Here is a 20,469-nt window from a genome sequence, read left to right as displayed (position 1 = left end):
TTGGAGTTTACATTGTAATGAAAATGTTAACCTCTCATTTAGCAGGTGAGATTTAACAATGATTTTTTTTGTCTTCTTTGAATTAATTTCATGACTGAATTTCTTTTGACAAATTTTTTTCTGGTTCAAAAAGTTAAAAAGATTAACAAAAATATAATCGTTGTGTCAAAAGAATATTCCTTGATCCTTTTATTTATTTAGTTAATTTTTTTTTTGTTTTGGGGGGGGGGTTCTTCAGGAATATTGCTTGATCAAATCTAACGGTTCAGTAGTGAGTTGGTCCCGATCTGATTTTACGTGAGGCTATTTCGGACCAAAATGGGCCTAGCTAAAGATAAAAGTTCGGCCCATTTAAGATGAACCCGCTAAAAACAAACCGGGTTCGGACCGACCACAGCCATCGACCGAAAGTTCTTGCACCCTCCAGGCCCAGAGCTAGCTACTCTGCCTGCGCGGAGAGAGAGAGAGAGAGAGAGAGGGGTCGCCAGAACCTACATAGACACTCATTGCGGAATCGTCTTTTGTCGGAATTACTTTCCCGGAAAATAACAGTTCTACTATATTTTCCCTGAAAATACTTTTTGCGGTAAAATCACATTCTGCCGACCTTTATTTTCTTTTTTGTTTTTTGGTTTTGACCTGGATTTTAGTTCAGGAATATATAATTTAACGGTTTCGATAGTTTCTTGCAGTGCAGGGAGACCGTCGTCGTTTCGCTTCGCCTCGGACTTAATGGAGTTGAAGCTGGTGCACTGATGTCACTATTCTGGATTGTTATTCGTGAGCTCGCAGAAATCGAGGCAATGGTAATTTAATTATTTTTATTTGTTTATTTTTTAACAGTTTCTTTAGGTATTAGTTTTGAGCAAAGGATTCCCTATTTGTGTTTCCTTAATTAACAGCTGATGATGCTTTATTTTACGTTTATTTGCATGATTCTGAATAGATTTAGAAAGATAGTTCGGATTTCATGTAATTTTGAGATTTCCTTTCACTGATTGTGAAATGCTTTATACAATGCTTTGATTGTAATGATAGGGTAGTGGGAGGAGATTGGTTTAGTTTAGCGTGTGAGGTGTTTTCTTATGTTATACTATGTTAAAATTAAAAAGAGTAAAGTACTATTTTGGTACCCAATGTTTGGGCCAAATCCTAATTTGATCCCTAACATTTTAAACATCATATTTCTGTTCCAAAAAGTTTTATACAGGCTCAATATTGTCCTACGGTTAAATTTGACACTAATAGTTAACAAAATAAGTGACATGGATGTGAATAACGTTGCTAATTAAGTCATGTCTTCTTCTATGTGGAAAAAATATAACGAAAACCTTCTTGTAACACTTCTCTCCTCAATTTTTTTTATACTAAACTCCAAATCCTTACATTCAATCATCAACGCTTCAAAATCGAAAGAAAACTTTTATATTTCGTTGGACATTGATAGATCGATTTTACTTACATAATAAAATCGAATGCTATTGGCACTTCAATATGCGAATTGTTTGTGTCAAATTTAATGGTGCGACAGCATTGAACCCGCTTAAAACTATTTTGGAATTGAAATAGGACGTTTGAAAGTTTTTGGGATTGAAATAGGACGTTTGAAACATTAGGGACCAAATTAGGATTCGGCCCAAATGTTGGGGACCAAAATAATACTTTATCCGATTAAAAATGGTTGAAGAATTGCGATGTTCTATGTACTTATTGCTCAATTTATTCAATTGGTTGCTTCTTTTTTCTTCCGGAAGTTACTGTGTATCGAGAATGAAGTAATTGTGGACAGTGTTATGCGGACTTAATGGAATGTGTAAATTACAAATGTCTCTGCGGTGGCATGCTAATGCATTTTTCTTTGAACTTGTTTGTGCTAAGGCTGCATCAAAGAAGGTGATAACAAGAGAAGAGTGGGAGAAGAAGCTTAATGATGTGAAGATCAGGAAAGAAGACATGAATAAATTGGTCATGAATTTCCTTGTGACTGAGGGTTATGTTGAAGCTGCTGAGAAATTCCAGATGGAGTCTGGAACTGAACGTATCCTTCATTAAACCATGTCTCACTGTTTCTTTTAATTTATGTATTTCTTTTCATTATTTTATTGGAATCACGTCTTTGCTGTTTTCTGCTTTGGTTTTCCTATAGACACACAGCAGACATAGATCTCGCAACAATCACTGATCGCATGGCTGTTAAGAAGGCAGTTCAAAGTGGTAATGTTGAGGACGCAATTGAAAAAGTGAATGACCTAAATCCAGAGGTAGGTTGTCAATACCTTTAGTTTACCCTTGCAATTGTAATGCAGCGTTAACAATATAGTACGTTAATTACTTTTATACGAATAAACCTGTTCTCAATCTACTATATACCACAATGCATGTAATACAATTTTTGGTGTAATCATCAGATTTTTGTTCATCTTTTTATGAACTTAATATTTGTTTTGGAATGCTGTTTGCAGATACTAGATACAAATCCACAACTATTTTTCCATCTCCAACAACAGCGGCTGATAGAATTGATTCGGAATGGAAAAGTAGAAGAAGCTCTAGAGTTTGCCCAGGAGGAGCTTGCCCCAAGGGGGGAGGAAAATGTAAGTCTAAATTTGATTAGTGTTTTCTTTTAATCTATATTTTCCTCTGTGGTATCTTGATTAATGAAGTATTTTATTAGCTTATTTATCTTTTTTAGTGGTAGATTGCTTGCACCCTTAGTTTACTCTGGTTGAATGAAGCTTGGAAAGATGCAGAATGTGAAAATAATTTTTCATCACAGAGAAGTTTATATATAGCATTATTAGTTGCACTAGTGTTACCCACTAATGCTTAATTTAACTTTTTAATTACCTCCAGCAAAGCTTCTTAGAAGATTTGGAGAGGACTGTTGCACTTCTTGCCTTTGAAGATGTCTCTAACTGTCCTATTGGAGAGCTTCTTGATATATCACAGCGTCTAAAGACGGCAAGTGAGGTGAATGCTGCCATCCTTACAAGCCAGAGTCATGAAAAAGGTCTGTATCTGCTGCACCATCTGTTTTCTAGTATTTATGACTTGAGCATGGACCCTGGTTTTTTACTTTGTCATATTCCACATGTATACATCTGAGGAATCTGTCTAACAAGCATGTATTCCTACTAGCTTTTCCTGATTGACTTATAAAGTTTGTTAGGTAGCATAGCAAATTAGCAGATGTTATAAAATTTCTGGGCATAATTTTCTGAGATTCTATGTCTGCACCGAAAGATGGATTCAAATTTGTTGTGCTTGTAACTTATTCATTACCTGAAATATATGCCCCCTTTAACAAATATAAATTGCAAGAGGACAAGGAGTGCACATATGATACTATCGTTTTGTAGTTTTTTTTATTCCATGTTATGTCATTGGGGGACGTCAAAAGCATGTTTGGATGTGCTTTTATTCCATCATATGTGTACTTGAATTAAAGACTTGGCCTGTTATGAGCTTTTCATAGAGAAAGAGAGAATATAGAAGTAAACTGAAAGTATTGAATTGATATGAATGTGTTATGTTCTGATACAAAGAGATATGCTATTTATAGTAGTGGTTGTTAGCTCTGACCACATTCTGTTATCTGTTATACTATATATAGCCTAATACTTGTAAAGCCAGGAATGAGTTGTCTATGTATGACTTATGGCCTTCAATTTGCTTCCACTTGAGAGATGAGCAATGAGAATTTTCTTCCATTTGGTGATTTAAAATTTCTTCTAAAACTTCTTTATTTTGATTTCTGCAAGTAGATTAAAAATATGTGGAACCAAGTCCACAGGATACATGCCTAACAAGAGAATATATGCATAATAGCAAAGCATGAGGTAGTGGCTGTATATAATGTTTGAGTGACTGATATTAAATTTTGTTTTTCTTTGGTTATAGAGATATAGTTGTCAGCTTTTGCTAACTGGGGGGTTGCTAGTTTGAAATTCGCACTTGTTTTTTTGGTCTTGTTCCATTCCTCCACAATTGGATTTAATAACCTTGCCTGACTTTTGTTGTATCAGATCCTAAACTTCCAAGCTTGTTGAAGATGTTGATATGGGCCCAAAAAGAGTTGGATGAGAAAGCTGCTTATCCTCACATTAATGATCTATCCAAGGCTGTACTAGAAGACCCTGCTGTTTGAATGCTTGCAAGTTTACTTGCAATTGCATTGTGCAAGTTTTAGATGAAGATATGGTCATCATTCGCATCAAATGCGACATTTAATCCGAACATGGCCAATCCAATGTCCAGATTCTCGTAGATAGTTCGTTTAAGTGGTGTTATACCGTTGTAAAAAGATAATTCAGTACATTTATCAATTCTTTCGTTAAACTTGGTGTTTGCAGCATTTTCATATGCATGCTTTTCGTTACAATCTATAGAATTTGTCCTGAAATTGCTTCTGAGTGTAGGCGATCTTTTCACTTTCGCTGTCTTAACTCCTAAATGCGTAATCTGTCCTGGACTATTGATTTTTCTTATTCTGGACTCGTGATTGGCGATTACATTTACCTCCCAGGCATTTATTATTTTGACATTGTGTTCTAGCTGGATTTAGCTCGGATAGCTAGTTAAAGGATGTGCTATTAACTAACAGCTACAAGTGAATCAAATTCGAAAGTTCACCAAAACGAATAAAGCTTAGATAAACTTAATCGGAAAAGCTTAACTGGTAAACACTACTAGTGAAATTAAGATCATGGGCTAACTATAAAAAATCGCACCTAATTCGAGATAGAAAACCTATTTATAAGAAAATAACCGTATTTTCATTTTGCAAGCCAACCTATTCGTGGTATGATCCAGGGGCATGGAGATTCTTGCAAGTCCAAGAAGAAGGTTAACAAGAAGAAGAACTGGTGAGATTAGTAATGAGGTCATGCATGCATGGTTTGATTAGAGTAGTATATGGGCGTGATGGATCTTCGCTAATGATAGTAGCTTTGAAGAAGTGGATTCTCTTAATTTAATTTTTTTAGTTGACAAAGATAAGTATAATCCTTATCATACGATTTCTAAATGAGATCAATATATTCAATACAAGGCATTTACCAATTTATTTCTTTAGGGATTTAGAAAATAATAGATATAGGAATGAATGATGCATTCTCAAGGTTTGATATTTCAATTATAGCTGCATACCCCAAGTACATCACATCAGATTTACTAACTAAGATGGCACGTTACTCAAATAAAACAAAACACCACTCAATGGATCACTTTACAAAGTCTCAATGCCTTGTCCAACTTCAAAATCCACGCCTCTAAGGAGACATTAAACAATTTGCTTTTAATCCAATCAATTGATTACAAGTATTTAATACTTGCTACAAAAACCTTGTAGAATCCGGAAAATTCATGTTTTAGCTTTATGTTTAAGAGATAAAAAGACAACAGTGCATACAATGGGCAACAATATATCAAATGTGTTACAATGTTATCACCACAAGTTGATGTTAACACGCAAACTCTGATCTATATGCATTTTATTTTTGTTTTCTCCGCCAACCTTCCCTACAAATATCACTCTTCTTCATACTGTAACACTTCCCAGTTCCCAGTGGCAACTTACACAAAACACACATAAGAGTGATCATTAACAGTATCCCAAAAAGAATGGGTTCCCTCTCATGTTTGTCAAGGCCAATGGAGGATGATTTTCTTTCCAATTATGCAATAGTTGCTGTGTTTTGTCCTACAAAACCAACAACCGACAATAAAGCTATTGTTCCTAACTCAATGGAGCTCTTTAATCCATCCACCAACACATGGAGCCATGTGACCTCAATTCCAGGACTAATTGAAGGCCAAATCTTGAAAGCCTTTTCCATGGTCTCCTTAGGGGACTCTGTTTACATAATTGGTGGCCTAGTTTGCCACAAAGAAAGGGTTCATGTGTCTGATGACTCAGCTGAATTGGTTGATGTGGGTATCCATGTTTCACCAAATGTCCTGCGTTACAACATAACAACCAATCAATGGTTCCATTGCGCGCCACTTGGCATGCCAAGGTATGATTTTGCCTGCACCATTTGCAATAACAGAATCTACGTGGCAGGGGGGAAATCCAAGCTGGCGAGCGCACACGGGATCTCGTCGGCTGAGGTGTATGATCCTAGTCTTGACACATGGACACCTTTGCCTAGTATGCATATTTTGAGATATAAATGTGTAGGGGTGACATGGCAAGGAAAAGTATATATTATTGGAGGGTTCACAATACCTAGCCTAGTGGAGCGTAGCTCTGCTGAGGTGTACGACACGCTAGCAAAAAAGTGGGACCTTGTGGCAGGGATGTGGCAGTTGGATGTGCCTCCTAATCAAATCGTGGCGGTTAATGACTCCCTTTTTAGCTCAGGGGATTGCTTGAATGCATGGAAGGGACATGTTGAGGCCTATGATGGGAAGCTTTGGAATGAAGTTGAAGGGTCACAGAAACCAAGCCTTTCCACATTGGAGACCAACTATGAGAATTGGCCTCATAGCCAAAGATCATACCTAACTATGGCCCCAATAGGGACTCAATTATTTTTCTTGGCAGGGTACAAGACAGGTAATGATTATGATGAGATAGAAAGATCAATGTCCCTTGTCCACTTGTTTGATACAACAAGGGGTGCATGGAGGAGCCTTGAGCCTGTGGAATTGGAGGGTGAGAAAGAGCTCTGTAGTCATTGTTGTGTTGTGCAACTATCATAAACATTTATTTTTCTAAAAAGTATGTTTAGATCAATGGTAATCCAAATCCAATAAAGATATCATACAGAATAGTAGTGGCATTAATCAATGCATGCATGACTTTTCGATTAAGACACTCTGCATTTTCCAAGGCAGCTGTCTTTGTTTGGATTGATTATAATGATGGGGCAAATCAAAACAAGAAAAGATCTTGTACCATGTTTTTAGAATGTAGGAACGTGATATTATAGTATTTAGATATTAATGAATATTAAATCTTATTAGATGTTTGGATATATATAACTCTGATAACTCTCACCCTTTGGGTGATGGGAGGATTTAGAATAATTCTCTGAAATTAGAAAGAAACTAGTGATCCAAATCATGGTTACCTTTTGGTTAGCAATGTTTCAGAAAGTTAATTAATTTGCTCCGCACTTTGCAAACAGACATGACAAACGGACTGAATTGAATAAATGATCAACACGTGTTATTTGCACAACTTTTTTTCTTTTTTGGTTGCACACAGTATCCTCAAACTCGACAAGTCAAATACTAATTCGTTGCGAATCTGAGTTCTATTTAAGGGTCTGCCGCTGACCAATGGATTGCTGCATTCACGATGTGAGATTCAAATTCCCGACACTTGTTTAAACGGACAAGTAAACTGACCACTTGACCAACCAAAATTAATTTATTTGCACAACTTTTTCTAACACATTTATGTTCTCTGAGTTGGGGCTAGGGGAGAGTCCTTGGTCTATATCATGAAAACGATGTACAATATTACTATTTATGTGAGAATGCTTTTTATTAGCAGAAATATTGTGCGATTAATTTAAGAGTAACATACTATATAGAAATTTTAAAGATAAACACACAAATTTTTTAAGAGTAACATAGGATAAAAATTTTGACTTAATCAGATAAATTTTTTATGCTAAACGAAAAAATTCTTTAAAAATAAACACACAAATTTTTGAAGAGAAATATGAAAGAAATACACAGAACATTTTTTTCTAATTACATAAATTTTTTATGTCAAACATAAAAATTTTATGATGTAAACATAGAAATATTTTGAAGATAAACATACAAATTTTTTTATTAGGTATACTACAAAGGAGGGGTATTAAAGGCTAACAAAGAGATGAATGGAATGTGTTTAAGGAGCAAATAAATCTTTGTGGGTGAGGCTAAGTACAGGAGGAGAATTGATGTCCGGAAAAAAAATCACTACGCATGATGAAGATTCTCTTGATGTAAAACAAGAAAAAATTAAAGAAAAGGATAGTGAGGTGAACGAGAAAGAGAGAGTTGTTTTGGAACACCATAGAAATGAAGAATTAGAAATTCAGAGGGAACCATTGGAGTTGGAATGGGATGCGGTGGTAATGATGCCACAGGAGTTACGGGAGGTAGAGCATGACAAGGATAGAAAGGTATTTGCTGTTGAGGATTTGGATGAGTGGCACGAGCGTTTTTTGAAAACGTGAACGGATAATCCTTTGGTGTATCCGGCAGTTATGGTGAGTGCGAAATCTATGGGATCTCAAACAATCAGTAATGAAGTAATCTCTAAAAGAATAGAGACTTGAGAATACGGGGATAAACGAAAAGAAGGGGTTGATCTGGTGTTGAACAAAAGTTCAGTTGGGGTTGGGTTGAAACATATAAGACCCAATATGTTAGTGGGGTGTGGCGGCGAAGTGGCTGTGTGGTGCGATGGAGAGTACGTCATTGTGCGTTTTAAAAGAGCCTCCTTGCTGGCTGCTGCGGGCGACGATGAAGAGAGGGTCGTGGCTGGTCATGGAGTTCATGAAGGGATTGATGCTACGATGAATAACGCCGACGAGGTAGATCTGAGAGCAGTGCGGAAGTCAGCTGCTAGTGGCAGAAGTGATAATGTCCACGCTGAACTTGATGGCATGGAGGGCAGGGAGGAGCGTGAAGCCCCTTATGCACCCGACGAGCAGAATCAATCCGGAAAAGAGATTGGCAGAGGTGCAGATAATTATTCGAACAGCACAGCGAAGAAAAAAAATTCCACCAAGTGTAGTTAATGAGATCCACGCCAGTTTAGACGACAGTAGTAAGCAGCATGTTGGCATATGTCTGATGAGGGGTGATGCAGGAAATTGGGTTAGATGATAACTTGGAAGATTCGGACGACTCAGAGCAGGATGCAGATGGTGAAACTAATCAAGATGAACACGGAGGAAGTTGAGATAAAGATATGGCTGAAAATAAGGCTACTTGGGATCTGACTGTCGAATTAGGAGCTGTTTTATATGACGAGAATGAGGACAATGGTTATTCTCCAAGCTCAGAATGAAGTATTGGCAAAACAGAAAGAGAAAGCAAGAAGGTGCCGCCCCAAAAACCGAAATAAGGTGTGTAATAAAGTTTTTAAATGATTTTAGTTCGTGGAATATGAGGGGTTTAGGGAGTGTTGGAAAGTGAAAAATGGTAAAAAATTTAAGCGTAAAAATAATGTGAATATGTTAAGATTGATAGAAACAAAGAAGGAGGTGATTTCTAAGTTGGATATAGTACAATTTTAGGATAATGATGCGGTGAGTTTGGAATTTGTAGGATCGAAAGGTGCTTCTGGAGGTTTATTAATAATGTGAGATGTTATGATGTTTAGCTTGAGTAATTGTTACAAAGGATAGAGATGGTTATGTATAAAAGGGGAATTGACAAATAATAATTTTTATTTGTGCTGCTTGCTTGGTATACGGTGCATATACAAAGGAAAAGAAGCTTGCTGTGTGGAAAGAGTTGAATTTTTTATCGAAAATATGTCAGGTTCTTCTTTGCTACATGGGTGTCTTCAATGAGGTTGTGCAGTTGGAAGAAAGAAAAAGTGCTAGTGTTTTAACAGCATTATCAAACTAGTAGATATAAAGCTGAATGACCGTAAATTTACATGGTTCAGGGTCAATCGTGCAGTCAAATTAATAGAATATTGGTGAGTTTGATTTCATTGTTATCATTTGAAATCAGTGACGGATTTAGAAAATTTTGACAGTGGGACAAAATATATATAATATAATAATAATTTTTATAATAAAAATATTATATATACATAAAAATTAACTATCAAAATATTCATTAATTATTATATATGTATATAAATATATGTATTATTTAATTTATTTTTAATGTGTATTTTTTATTTTAATATATATATAATGTGTATTTTTTATTTTAATATATATATATATATATATATATAGAGGTGGTTATTTTCTATGTACATATAATATGATTAGTCTTTAAAATATTTAAATTACAAATTAAAACATTAAAATAATAATTTAAATAATAACACATAATTTAAAATATTATTATTTAGGTTTTATATTTTTAAAAAATTGAGTAATCTTTTCCTTAACAATACAATCGAAATATCTCTCTTTTTATGTAAAATAATACTACACATTCAAGTATTTTTTGTTAAATAAGTCCAACCAAATTAATCTAAGATAACAAAAATCAATTATGACTAACATTATTCTAATCTTATTATTTAACTTGCTTAGACTTAGTTCATAAAAAGACTTAAATGTGTAGTATTACTCTTTTATATATATATATATATATATATATATATATATATATATATATATAGTAAATGCTTATTTAGAAATTTACTTCTCATATAATTAGAAGCCAACTTTTATTGAAATTTATAATAAAAAAATTTCTTTCAATTAATGCAGTTGTTACAAAAAATATTAAAACTAATATAAAAAAAGATAAGTAATACTCTTTTAAGTTGATTTCTAAAAAAAAACATAAATTTTATTTAAATTGATAATTGATCATTCTAATGACATCTAATATGAAATTTTTAAATTGATTATCAAGTATCAAAAATTGAATAAAAAATTATTGTGGGGTCAAATTTAATAATTTAGTGGGACAAATAAATATTATTATCATATACTAGTTAAAAAAATTTCAAATTGTAGTGGAGGCGGTTGCCCCCACAACCAAACATATAGATTCATCCCTGTTTGAAACACTTGATTGAAAATGAATGATAGGAATCAAGAATCAAGTGTTGCAGGAGTATTTAATAGGTTGATTAAGAGTTACAAAAAATGGAGTGATATATGATCTTTTGGATTGTTGATGACTTTGGTCGAAGATAATTAAAAATTAGTTTATTTTAACTGTTTAATACTTTTCTGTTGAGACGTTGATACTCCAACTTATTATGTTGAACTTTTTATTTAAAAAAAAACAACAAAAACCAAATATATAATTTTTTTACGATAAGCATACGAAAAAAAATTTAATGTAAGAACACAACTTTTTTATACTATTAATTTATCTATACTCGATGGAAAGATTTTTCAGTCATGATTAATATATATTTCTCTCTGCAAGACACACTTATTAACGTTACTATATATATACACACTAGCGTGATAACCCATGCAATGCACGGACTTCACGAAATTTAAATCTTTTTTTTTAAAAAATACTAAGAATATAACTAAAATGTATTCTATAAAAATAGATATGTTGTATTAAATTTAGATAATTATAAAATTATCACTACACTAAAATAAAAAAATAAAATATAATAATTATTCAATATGTCAATAAATGGTATAACATATTTTTTAAGATAATAAAAAATAATAAAATATTCAAATAATTGTTAGCCATTAAAAAAAATAGAAAAAAAAGTTCAACAGAGATGTAGTTTACTATTACGTATTATCTTAAAAATACATAACGTCAAGATACCTACTGATAGCAAAACAAAATATATACAACATATATAAATTTGTTCATTAAACAAAAAACAAAATATGTCCAAGACAACTTAACGTATAATTCAAAATATCCATTAAATAGAGTTATACATAGGAGGCCTAACGTCGCTGAATCGATAACTCTATCTGGCGGTTAGCTATTGAGCTGAGTTTCAAGGTAATGATATCACCCTCCTTTAAATTGTATACTCTACAACATTCATTCCACCCGACCCCAAGTTTCCATTCTCCACCTCTTCCTCCATTTTTCAGTAAGTGGAAAAAGAATACATTCTTCTTTACATTAGAATCTAGATCGGTGATCGTCCAAATCAAACCATCTCCAGATAATTTAAGATACGCAGCAAATTTTGAAGCCAAATACTGCAACGAATAATTCATAGTTAACATAAACATAATATTTTCATACACAATGAATAACAGATTTAGGAAGAACATCCAATAAGCTTGCAAGAAAAAAAATAAAAGAAATCACTCTTTTGAGATGAAGTTACCAATCTAGATTGACTCAGATCCGAAGCCGTGATGATCTTTTCGTAATAAACCTTTGGAGCGTATCTAATTCAGGACAATTTAAATATGTTAGTCACCACCCTAAAAAATAGCAAGCTATGCTATGATATTAAAATCCAAACAAACAAACAACAACAAAGCCTTGTCCCACTAAGTGGGGTCGGCTACATGAATCAAACGACGCCATTGTGCTCTGTCATGTATCATGTCTACAGAGAGACCGTTTACATGTAGATCTCGTTTGACCACCTCATGGATGGTCTTCTTAGGTCTTCCTCTGCCTTTCGCCCTTTGTCCATCTTCCATCTCATCCACCCTCTTGACTGGATGTTCTATCGGTCTTCTTCTCACATGTCCAAACCACCTGAGACGCGATTCAACCATCTTTTCCACAATGGGTGCTACTCCAACTCTCTCCCTTATATCTTCATTCCTTATTTTATCCAATCGCGTATGACCATTCATCCATCTCAACATCTTCATCTCTACTACACTCAGTTTATGTTCGTACTCCCCTTTAGCCGCCCAACACTCCGTACCATACAGCATAGCCGGTCTTATAGCGGTGCAATAGAATTTACCTTTAAGTTTTAAAGGCACTTTTTTGTCGCATATAAAACCAGATGCACTTCGCCATTTTGACCAACTTGCTTGGATCCTATGATTTACATCTTGTTCAATCTCTCCATTATCCTGTATGATGCACCCAAGATACTTAAAACTTTTAACTTTTCCTAGGATGTTTTCTCCAATCTTCACCTCTATATTGGGTTTTCCCTTCTCAGACTGAATTTACATTCCATATATTCCGTCTTGCTACGGCTTATGCGCAGACCATACACTTCTAAAGCTTCTCTCCATAACTCCAACTTCTTATTTAGGTCTTCCCTTGACTCTCCCATAAGGACGATATCATCGGCAAAAAGCATGCACCATGGCACAGGCTCTTGGATGTGCTCTGTGAGTACTTCCAAGACTAATGTGAAAAGGTATGGACTTAAGGATGATCCCTGATGTAATCCTATACCAATAGGGAATTCCTCCGTCACACCACCTTGACTCTTCACACTAGTTGTGGCCCCATCATACATGTCTTTAATTGCCCGAATATATGCGACCCTTACTCTCCTCTTTTCTAAAACCTTCCATAAGACCTCCATTGGTACCCTATCATACGCTTTTTCCAAATTAATAAATACCATATGTAGATCCCTTTTATTACTACGATACCTCTCCATCATCCTTCTTAATAGGTATATCACTTTAGTGGTAGATCTTCCTGGCATAAATCCAAATTGGTTCTCTGTTACTTGTGTCTCTTTTCTTAACCTCCGTTCTATCACCCTTTCTCATAACTTCATAGTATGAGTCATAAGCTTAATCCCTCTATAGTTTTTGCAACTTTGTATATCCCCCTTATTCTTGTAGATAGGTACCAAGGTGCTCTTTCTCCACTCATCAGGCATCTTCTTTGACCTTAAAATCTCATTAAAAAGCTTGGTTAACCAGTTGATACCTTTTTCTCCAAGACCCTTCCAAACCTCAATTGGGATATTATCAGGTCCTACTGCCCTGCCATTTTTCATCTGCTTTAGAGCCTCTTTTACCTCGAAGTCTCGAATCCTTCGATAGTAGTCAAAGTTTTGATCTTCTTCCCTTGTGAATAATCGACCAAGGCTCATAAGAGTCTTTTGTCCCTCATTAAATAACTCGTAGAAGTAGCTCTTCCACCTTTCATTAATCTTCTCCTCTTGAGCAAACACCTTTCCATCCTTATCCTTTATGCACTTAACCTGATCCAAATCTCTCGTTCTTCTTTCCTGACTCTTTGCGATTCTATATATACCTTTTTCTCCTTCTTTCGTGTCCAAAGACTGGTAGAGACCCTCATATGCTCTTGTTTTTGCTTCACTTACAGCCACTTTTGTCTCTTTCTTAGCCGCCTTATATTTTTCCCAGTTATCTGCATTGCGGCATAAAGACCACTCTTTAAAGCATTCCCTTTTTATCTTTATCTTTTCTTGTATACTCGCATTCCACCACCAAGACTCCTTGTCTCTTGGTCCTATTCCTTTAGATTCACCAAAACTTTCTTTTGCCGTTCTTCTAATAACTTCTGCCATCTCCCTCCACATCTCTTCCGCGCTTCCATTCCCATCCCACTTTGCCTCTTTTCCTACCCGTCTTAGGAAGCTTCTTTGTTCCTCACCTTTCATCCGCCACCACCTCGTCTTTGGGTTCTTCGTATGATGTCTTTTTCTCAATTTTTTCTCAACGCGAAAATCCATGACGAGTACCCTATGTTGTGTTGTCAAACTCTCTCCCGGGATAATTTTACAGTTAATGCAAAATTTCTTGTCGACTCTCCTCAACAAGAAGAAGTCGATTTGAGAGCTTGTCATGCCACTCTTATAGGTTATAAGATGTTCGTCTCTCTTTTTAAAACATGTATTTGCGATGAGAAGATCAAAGGTTGAGGAAAAGTCCAAAATAGTTTTACCCTCGGCATTGATCACCCCGAAACCATGGCCTCCGTGAATACTCCCATATCCAGTTACTTCTCTCTCAACATGGCCATTTAAATCTCCTCCTAAGAAAATCTTAACTCCCAAAGGTATGCCTTGAACCAAACTCTCTAGATCCTCCCAAAACCTTATCTTGTGTTCGTCCGAACCCACTTGCGGTGCATAGGCGCTAATCACATGGAAAGCACCTTCCTTCACCACAAGTTTGATAGAGATGATCCGATCTTTCACCCTCTTGACATCCACTACGTCCTTCTTTCACTGCTTATCCACAATTATTCCAACCCCATTCTTATTCTTCACCTTTCCTGTATACCAAAGTTTGAAACCAGAAGTATCCAACTCCCTAGCCTTTGCACCAACCCATTTCGTTTCTTGTAGGCACATAATGTTAATCTTCCTCCTTGTCATGGTGTCCATCACCTCCATGGACTTTCCTGTTAGAGTGCCTATGTTCCATGTCCCAAATCTCAACCTTCTGTCGTTTCGACCTTTACCTTTTACTTTGTGAACTAGCTTATTTACCCTCGTCTGTTCATGAAAATGCGAGAACCCTTGCTCATTTAACACTACATCCGGGCACCGATGCAGCGGATCTTGCTTTGACACTGTACTCAGGCCATAAGGTGCGTTACTTCCGGGCAACGACCTAGCTTTAGCGCAATAATGTCTTTGATTCATGTCATGGGGGTTCGGCTATATTTTTATGTTGGTTGCCGAAGACCTAACACAACCCTCCTCCTTTATCCGGGCTTGGGACCGACTATGTACCACAAATATAACATAGGCGGAGTTATGATATTAAAATCCAAAACAGAAGGAAAAAAAGTTACATCTAGCATTACATAGGATCAGACAATTCATTTGCCGCGTTACTTTGTTCGTTGACCTCCAATGATAAACTGCTTCCATAGACAAATCTATCAGATTATACGGATTATCCCCTATCAGTGTCCCATCTTGATCATTGTTTTCATCACCATCTGATGAAAATTGATCATCAGATGGTTCAGACCCAGATAGAACCATCACATCAGCTGATGACTCCTCATCAATCCTAGTATACTTGATGTAGAACACTCTTGATACATTATTCAAGTTCCATTAGCTCAGGCACATATGCATCAGGATCAAGGTGAACTTGGATGGGTTGGTTGTCCTTATTCCACAATGAAATAAAAAAAATTCCAAAACTAACATACCTAAATTGAACAGATGCCCCTCTATCGATAAAATAGAAAGTTCTAATCTGTTCAAATGAGCAGTCAGTTATGAGCAACTGATCATTCTTTCTTATCACCTCCAGGAGTAAACAATTATCTAGCTCGTCAATGACATAGAACATTGGCCCAAATCATTCGCCATGAGTTGAAACAAAAGTTGAGGAAAGAGGTCTCTCACCCTATATTCAAATTTGTTTCCAAAGTTAATTCATGTCTAACAAAAGATGCTAAAAATGCTTTAGGTAATTTTACCTAATTATTTAGCAAAGAGGGCTATATATACCTTTAAATCTACCATTATTACCAACTGAGCAACACAAGAGAACAATAATCACGTAAATGAATAGACATTATAATCAGCATCACAAAAACAGGTAACTAAGTAACTAACACATATGAGGTCTTTTTGAATGTCCAAGAAAAAAATACTAAAGTTCTGAAAGAAACAATGAAAAAGAAATTATTGTTATCTTGATGGATTCTGAAACCAAATCATGTACATAAACTTCGAATCATCTTTTCACATATTAATAAATGATGAATTTTTAAAGTCAGTATCAATATATGTATGATTAGTAAAGATTATATTATTTATTTTGAATAGACATTGATAATTTATGAAAACTAATCTTTTTAGATTTGTTTAGTCTACACCCATTTGAGATTAGAAATATCAAGAACTCAGAATTAGCTAATCAAACTCACCTAACAGGAAAAAGAAACTATCAAGAGGAGGAAAGTAGAAAAGACCACTAACTGAATATAAATTAAAAACAAACCATTCAAAGTTAAAGATTAAACCCACCTCTTTAATCGGTTAACATGCATGATATAATATTCCATAATATATTTCGTTACCTGGTCACTGAAAAGGCAAAATCTAAAATTCAGTTCTTTTTCGTTGGGCCAATATTGCTGGGTTGCTAAAAACCTCCTATTAGCACATAATGGTACGATTAGAATATAAGACTGAGACTTTTAACCAAGAAATGAACTAACTAAGTATACAAAAAAAAGTTAAGTAACAAATCAAAAGCATATTAATGAAAAATACCTAAGAAACCACTTTGGAAAACCACTATACAACATATTTTACAGATTAGGACAACTTATGAAATCTGGCCTACATATAAATGCGAAGACAATAAAATTAAATTACAACATGAAAAATATCTGAGAAAAAATTTTAAAAAAATTATAGATGGCATAACACGATATTTAATTGACATTAAAATTTTCAAAAGCTAATCTGAAATATATTGAATGGAAAAATAAATGAGATTTCAATGGAATTGAAAATGCAGTAAAGAAAACATCTTTTCTAATGCTCAACACCATACCTGTTTGGATCTTCTCTATTAGCATTCATCGCCATTCAGCCTTATCAGATAGAGAGACTTGGTATAAAGATTCAAGAACAGAGAAAAGATCTTGTGTCTTACTGCAAAAGAGAGTACTATAATAAAGTAAACCCTAATATGAGATTTCAACAAATTCAAGAAAAATAACTGATAAAATTGAATCCAGAAAGATAAAGAACAAACATAAAGAAGGAACAACAACCATTGATAAACAAAAGAAGAAATAGATGAACAAAAATATGGTTATTTATTCTAGTAAATTAAATTTCTGCTAATGCTAATTATAAAGCCGAGAAGTTTTAGAAAGCTAACCACTACTACTAATAATAATTTAAACAAACAATCATGAATTATCAATTTGTTAATTACAATACGCATTACAAACGATATGGAAAAAAGAAAATATACAAAAATTAGATCAATATTAAAATATAAAAGACCAGAATGAATATTCAAAAATTATAAATATGATAAAACTGATTTCAAGAAAATCTTTTTTATATTTTAAAATGATCGATAAAATAATGTAAACAATGATTATATGTTTTAGGTTGAGGAAGAGTTTACAAAACTTAAAAGAGTAAAGCCATACCTGAGAATATGAAATTGGGATTAATAGTTGGAGTACTTTGCAAAATAACTGATCCTTGTAGGGAACAAAAAAAAATTTAAAAGTAAAATTAAAATCATGCTAAGAGAAAGCATAAAAGAACAACTTGATAAGAATCAGATGTTGCGATCAAGGAAGTATGAGACATGTCATGTGCTGAAAATCAACTGTGAAGGTTGTGGTAGGCTTAGAGAAGGGGGTTGAATCTATGCCTTCCTTTTCGTAGCTGTTATAAACCTTTTTAAACAAAAATTTCAAATCTGATTCTATTTGTACTCAACAGCGAAAATTTATGAGATAATTTATTTTTGTCTCATGAATAGCAGAAAAACAGAACACAACAGAGAAGAGAAAAGCTAACACCAGCATATATCTTGGTTCGGTTGCCTTGTGCTATGCAACCTACGTCCAATCTCCTCCACAACAATGAAGGAATTTCCACTATAGTTAAAAGTATTACATACACCAATTTCACACTCAAGTTCTAACCTAACTTGACATTGGCTATGCTAACACCTAACTATTCACTCTTAATGCTAACCCAACTAAGAAAGGGATACCAAATATGTACAAGATACAAGACACTTAATCAACCTAAAGAAATCAGAAAATAACTCTAGGCTTTTCTCTCAAGTGTATCACTCAGCCTTTTTTCACTCATGGCTTTTACTTGAGCTTTCTCACAATGTCTTTTCTCACAAGAAATTACAGAAAGATAAACTTAGAAAAGTACATTACAATCAGTAAAACATGAAGGATATTGACTTCATCAACAGCCTTTGTGCTATGCGAAAACTAGATTAGCAAGCCTCTGATTCAGTTCTTCTTACTGACGGAATGCACCTTTGATTAGGTTACACTGTCAGTTAGTTGAACTCTCTCAAATAACACTTCTCAGAACAAAACCTCAATATTCTGGTTATCTCTCCTTAGTTTCTGAATGAACACCAAACTTCTTTTATCTCCTTGCATGTTACTTGGTTCTTCTTCTAAGGTCAACACCTTGAGCCTTGAGCTTCACCAACCCACAGATTCACTTTTTCTCATTAAACCTTAGAGTAGAAACTTTTTCTTCTGACTCATTCATCTTGGCCGAAAGCCATAAATCAGCAACCACAAAAGCCTTCTAGTGGTCAACTTAATCTGGACCCTTGAAAACCAACTTGGTCCCCAAGACAAATTTGAAACCGTGGATACATAGCAGATTGGGGCTGAAGGCAACTTTCCCTTGTATGCCATTTTCGGACTTGCAGAGAGTTGGGAAGAAGAGAAGAAGATCTGATGCATGGAAGAGGAAATAGTTTACCTCTAATATTGACCTAAGCTTGATTTGGTTTGAACTGGATGATTAGACTTCGGCCTCTCAAGCTTGATCTTTCTCTTTCTTTCTTCTTTTGTGAATGGCGTGTGGAAGAAGCTCTTTCTCTTTCTCTTTCTTACTTTTCTGAAACTCTAATTTGACTAAGACAAAAGAGAGAGGAACGTTACTTTGGTAAGAGCAAGATGGAGGGAATTGCTTGCTGAAGTAAAATCGGGCTTAGATCGGGTAGTGATATGCTTGGCCCGTTCTGATTTCTTCATCTTTGTTTCCTTATGGGCTTCGTTTACATTGTTGGCCCATCAGCCTTGTTTTATTTCTCATTCTATTTGGGCTGTAATTCACATTTTGGCCTGTAATATTTTATAAATAATTAGTAATATGCAATTATAATTAATCAACACTAATTATTCATTTTGTCCAAAAATAATGTTTGTCATCACTAATTAATTTAGTTAATTTCTTAACTCAACAAACTGTTTCTTTCTTTCCCTTTAAATTTGCAGCTAAACTTTCACCGAATAATACATGCATGTCCAGAAAAAAAAGAGTTTAAAGGCAAAGAAAGCTAGCAGAACTGAAAAGAAAACGAAAAGGAAAAATACAAAATAGAAAACTTAGTTACCAGTGCAACCATTAGAGCAAAAGCTGAAATTGATCATTGATTTTCGGTTTTTAAAGGATTTACCTTAACAACACCTCCCTTGTTACTTGGCTGAAGTTTAGTGTCTCGATCTGTCAAAACCTAAAGATAAAGAAGTATCTGCTGAGTCACCGAGGTAGACTGGTCTGTCGGAGGGATTCGAAGCACTGGGAGCCACCGTAGATGAGGACAGCTTGGTATCCTATAGGAGGATATGGGGTTTTGAATATGGAAAAGTTTGGTTGTAGACTTTGCGGGTTGAGCGAGGTGAGACGATACAGAGAAAGACGAAGGAGCTTCAGTAAGTATGTTGTTGTCGAAGGAGCTTCAGTAAGTATGTTGTTGTCGCGTTTCTTTCCTTTTTTTTCGCTGGGGGAAAGGTGGAGAGAGTGGGTCATGACCTTTGGGTTTTTACTCTTTGCTGGTGATTACTGTTGATCTTCTTAAACCTAGGAAAAAATTAAAGAAATACAAAAATAAAAGATAGTTAATTTTAAAAAAAAAAAAGATTATACTGGACCATTATAAAGAATTAATTACTAATGATCATAAAGACTTTTAATATTCAAATTGTTAAGAAGCACTTATTTTTTTTAGTATTTATGACAATTAAAAAGAAGGGTTAAATGTTGAAAAAAATATATCATGAATTATTTTCTTTATTTATTTCTGAATTTTTTATAGAGTTAATACTCAAAATCGTCCCTGAAAGATACCCCAATCTCCATTTTGGTCCTCGAAAGATAAAGTTAATCAAAATCGTCCCCGAAAAATACACGACTTGGTCACGTTAGTC

At 34.6% G+C, this 20,469-nt stretch overlaps 2 protein-coding genes across 3 annotated transcripts; both read left to right on the top strand.

Annotated features, from left to right (window-relative positions):
- Positions 1–224: 224 nt before the first annotated feature.
- Positions 225–4,409, top strand: LOC112791423 (protein GID8 homolog). 2 transcript variants are annotated; one of them, XM_025834255.3, is made up of 7 exons: positions 225–586; positions 683–806; positions 1,879–2,038; positions 2,155–2,261; positions 2,463–2,594; positions 2,854–3,010; positions 4,026–4,409. In XM_025834255.3, the coding sequence occupies exons 2-7, from the start codon at positions 756–758 to the stop codon at positions 4,145–4,147; spliced, it is 729 nt and encodes a 242-aa protein (XP_025690040.1). In that variant the 5' UTR covers positions 225–586; positions 683–755; the 3' UTR covers positions 4,148–4,409. The 2 variants fall into 2 exon arrangements, with proteins under 2 accessions (XP_025690040.1, XP_025690039.1); XM_025834254.3 differs by having other exon boundaries at positions 368–586; positions 693–806.
- Positions 4,410–5,412: 1,003 nt separating this feature from the next.
- Positions 5,413–6,819, top strand: LOC112771362 (F-box/kelch-repeat protein At1g16250-like). Its single transcript, XM_025816088.3, has one exon. The coding sequence runs from the start codon at positions 5,623–5,625 to the stop codon at positions 6,703–6,705; it is 1,083 nt and encodes a 360-aa protein (XP_025671873.1). The 5' UTR covers positions 5,413–5,622; the 3' UTR covers positions 6,706–6,819.
- Positions 6,820–20,469: the final 13,650 nt, after the last annotated feature.

The sequence above is a fragment of the Arachis hypogaea genome, chromosome 3 (assembly GCF_003086295.3).
Source record: "Arachis hypogaea cultivar Tifrunner chromosome 3, arahy.Tifrunner.gnm2.J5K5, whole genome shotgun sequence".
Classification (NCBI taxonomy): Eukaryota; Viridiplantae; Streptophyta; class Magnoliopsida; order Fabales; family Fabaceae; genus Arachis; species Arachis hypogaea.
The sequence above is the reverse complement of the archived record's forward strand: the minus strand, read 5'-3'. Positions and strand labels throughout refer to the sequence as shown.